This window comes from Nerophis ophidion, linkage group LG09, assembly GCF_033978795.1.
Source record: "Nerophis ophidion isolate RoL-2023_Sa linkage group LG09, RoL_Noph_v1.0, whole genome shotgun sequence".
Taxonomy (NCBI): Eukaryota; Metazoa; Chordata; class Actinopteri; order Syngnathiformes; family Syngnathidae; genus Nerophis; species Nerophis ophidion.
In genome coordinates this window covers 20,218,434-20,221,779 of record NC_084619.1, presented here as the reverse complement: position 1 = coordinate 20,221,779, position 3,346 = coordinate 20,218,434, and the positions used below count along the sequence as shown (strand labels likewise).

General features: G+C 44.9%; 1 protein-coding gene across 1 annotated transcript; it reads right to left on the bottom strand.

Moving 5' to 3' along the window:
- Positions 1 to 832: 832 nt before the first annotated feature.
- On the bottom strand, positions 833 to 1,366 carry LOC133558779 (cAMP-regulated phosphoprotein 19-A-like). Its single transcript, XM_061909939.1, has one exon. The coding sequence runs from the start codon at positions 1,364 to 1,366 to the stop codon at positions 1,073 to 1,075; it is 294 nt and encodes a 97-aa protein (XP_061765923.1). The 3' UTR covers positions 833 to 1,072.
- Positions 1,367 to 3,346: the final 1,980 nt, after the last annotated feature.

Sequence of the window (3,346 nt, the reverse complement as noted above, 5' to 3'; positions counted from 1 at the left end):
CTCCACATCGAGAGGAGCCAGATGAGGTGGTTCGGGCATCTGGTCAGGATGCCACCCGAACGCCTCCCTAGGGATGTGTTTAGGGCACGTCCAGCTGGTAGGAGGCCACGGGGAAGACCCAGGACACGTTGGAAAGACTATGTCTCCCGGCTGGCCTGGGAACGCCTCGGGATCCCCCGGGAAGAGCTAGACGAAGTGGCTGGAGATAGGGAAGTCTGGGCTTCCCTGCTTAGGCTGCTGCCCCCGCGACCCGACCTCGGATAAGCGGAAGATGATGGATGGATGGATGGATGGAGCTCTTTGTTTTGTCTTTTGGTACCCAGTGTTTTTGTTATTAGTCTGTTTTTAGTTAAATAAATCCTTATCTCTTACCTCCACGCTGTGTCGGTTGCCTGACTGCATCCAGGAAGAGCACCATTGGCATCACGATGCCCGCCAGATGTCACAACCTTAATTCTAGCCTGATTTAGCCATTCCTTTACCACTTTTGACTTGTGTTTGGGGTCATTGTCCTATTGAAACACCCAACTGCTCCCAAGACCCAACCTCCGGGCTGATGATTTTAGGGTGTCCTGAAGAATTTCGAGGTAATCCTCCTTTTTCATTGTCCCATTCATAGCATCAGTTCCATTGGCAGCAAAATAGGCTCAAAGCACAATACTACCTCCACCTTGCTTGACAGTAGGAATGATGTTCCTGGGATTAAAAGGCCTCACCTTTTGTCCTCCAAACATATTGCTGGGTATTGTGGCCAAACAGCTCAATTTTTTTTTTCATCTGACATCACATGGACAAATATAAGACCTTCTGGAGGAAAGTTGTGAATTATATTTATATATAGCGCTTTTCTCTAGTGACTCAAAGCGCTTTACATAGTGAAACCCAATATCGAAGTTCCATTTAAACCAGTGTGGGTGGCACTGGGAGCAGGTGGGTAAAGTGTCTTGCCCAAGGACACAACGGCAGTGACTAGGATGGCCAAAGCGGGAAACGAACCTGGAACCATCAAGTTGCTGGCACGGCCGCTCTACCAAATGAGCTATACCGAGCTATAATAAAGCTACAAAAACACTCATCTCTCAGCCAGTTTGCTTGTCGCAATAGAGGTCTTTCTCTGAGGCAGGTCCTGAGGTGTCGGGATGCGACCACCTGTGATCTGAGCCTTCTCTGTTGGGGCTGATGGCAAGTGTTTATTCTTCATTTTGGCTTTGGCCATGTTGTAATCGCCAGAATCAAAATACTTTAGCCCTTTCTGAAGTCGTTTTCTCAGAAAATCTGAACCTCCCGGTCTAGCTCCGAGATTGGGATGCATGACCTTTATCTTGGCTTCTTCTACTTTCTCTGTACTGACAACTTTGTCATCCATTTCCTGCACCAGGAGTGCGGGATCATGGATGAAAGAGTGCCGCACGTTCTGTGGTCGGATGAAACAAAAAAGTAGCTGTTTGGTTACATGTCCCTCGGCAAATTTCACTGCAATTTTTGACCACCCCTCTTAACAAAATTGGCGCAGTTCAGCTAAATTTGTTGGTTTTCTGACATGGACTTGTTTCTTCAGCATTGTCCACACGTATAAGTCAGGACTTTGGAAAGGCCATTCTAAAACCTTAATTCTAGCCCTATTTAGCCATTCCTTGGCCACTTTTGACGAGCTGATGCTTTTAGATTGACCTGAAGAATTTGGAGGTAATCTTCCCTTTTCATTGTCCCATTTACTCTCTGTAAAATACCAGTTCCTTTGACAGAAAAACAGGCCCATAGCATAATACTACCACCACCAACGTTCCCTCTAAGGTATGTGCCTGTGCAATTGCACACTGCTCACGCGTCCTCTGCGCACGGCAAATCTAGGCCGCACACAAAATCGAATAAAAAGATATGCGCAAAACAGTGTGACCACCACCATGCTTGACGGTTAGTATGGTGTTCCTGGAATAAAAAGGCCTCATGTTTTCTCCTCCATATTGCCTAATTTCTTTTTCATCTAACATCCCATTGACAAAGATAAGACCTTCTTGAGGAAAGTTCATTTTAATTTTTTTTCATTTATTTTATTTAGTTCAGGCAATGAAATAAGTAAATTATATTATAAAAAGTACAAAGTTGACAACACATAATAATATGAATCAATAGAGTGCAAAGGGTTATGTATAGTATGTAATGCATGATTGTTCAGTTTTGCCCGAAAGGGAGTGAGAAGAAGATAACTTAAGTTCTGGGGTCGGATGAAACAAAAATGTAGGTTTTTGGCCATTCGAAAAAAAATAAGAGTTATATAAATGATTGAAAATTCAGAACAGCAATGACATTATGTTCTAACAAGTTACAAGTGTGTGTGTTATGATTTGCCCCCTGGATCATATGTTATTTTGTTTTTTCAGTCCTTTTGTGTTTTTTGATTATTTTTGTACGCTTCCTGTTCCGAGTTTTGCTCTCCCTGATTTATCTGGTTACCATGGTTTCATATTAGTTCCACCTGCTACTCGCTGTTGCCAGTATTTAAGCCTGCCTTCTACCTCAGTTCATCCTTGATCCTTTGTTCGCGGTAAGCAACATTCACGAGACGTCACTTTCCTAAGTCTGTTTTCCATGCTAAGTTTTAGCTTAGCTTCCCGTGCGCTCGGCCACGTCATTTTGGACTCTGTTTTCCGTGCTAAGTTTTAGCTTAGCTTCCCGTGCGTAGGCACATGTTTTCTTTTGTCTGTTTTTGTACCAGTGTTATCCTTTTTTGTATATTAAACCGAGCTCGCACCTGCTATTCCTGTCCTTCTGATCTTCATGCATCTTGGGGTGGACAACTCGAGCATCACTATGCGCTCCCCTCGTGACAGTAAGTCAACTTTTGACCACGACTGTATGTTGTTTTTTTGCTCTCACTTGTGGCCCGACTTTCTGTCAGAAGGGCCCATCAGTTTACAAGAGGCTCCTGCTTTGGAGTGAGCGGCCAAAGGGAGCACTTATTTGCTGCAGCAGTGACCAGTGTCGTGCACACGGCGGATGAAACAAAAGCATACGAGCAGCAGGGCTTTCTTAAGTCAGTCCCGCTACACCGCATGGTGGAAGCCAATATTTCAAACTGTGGCTTTGAATCTGTGAATTCGAGCAATCTAGTTAATCTGTAATACATTCACCCCACGGGCACTGTTTATCTAAACGTGGCAGACCGGTGTTGAAGATGAAGACATTAGTGGCATGACAAGCAATGTGCGGCGTCCTCCTGCTCTACCCCAGGAGCCCCAAGTCCCCCTGTCAGTCCCAATCCCTGAAGCACAAGGCTAATCACTGTTAGAATTCCCAGAAGGCAGCGGTGGTGGTTTAATCTAGTGTGGCTGTAATCCTCGTGCCC

What these genes read in the sequence shown, in the direction of transcription:
- LOC133558779 (XM_061909939.1), bottom strand. Translation starts at nt 1,366, where the DNA reads ATGGATGACAAAGTTGTCAGTACAGAGAAAGTAGAAGAAGCCAAGATA.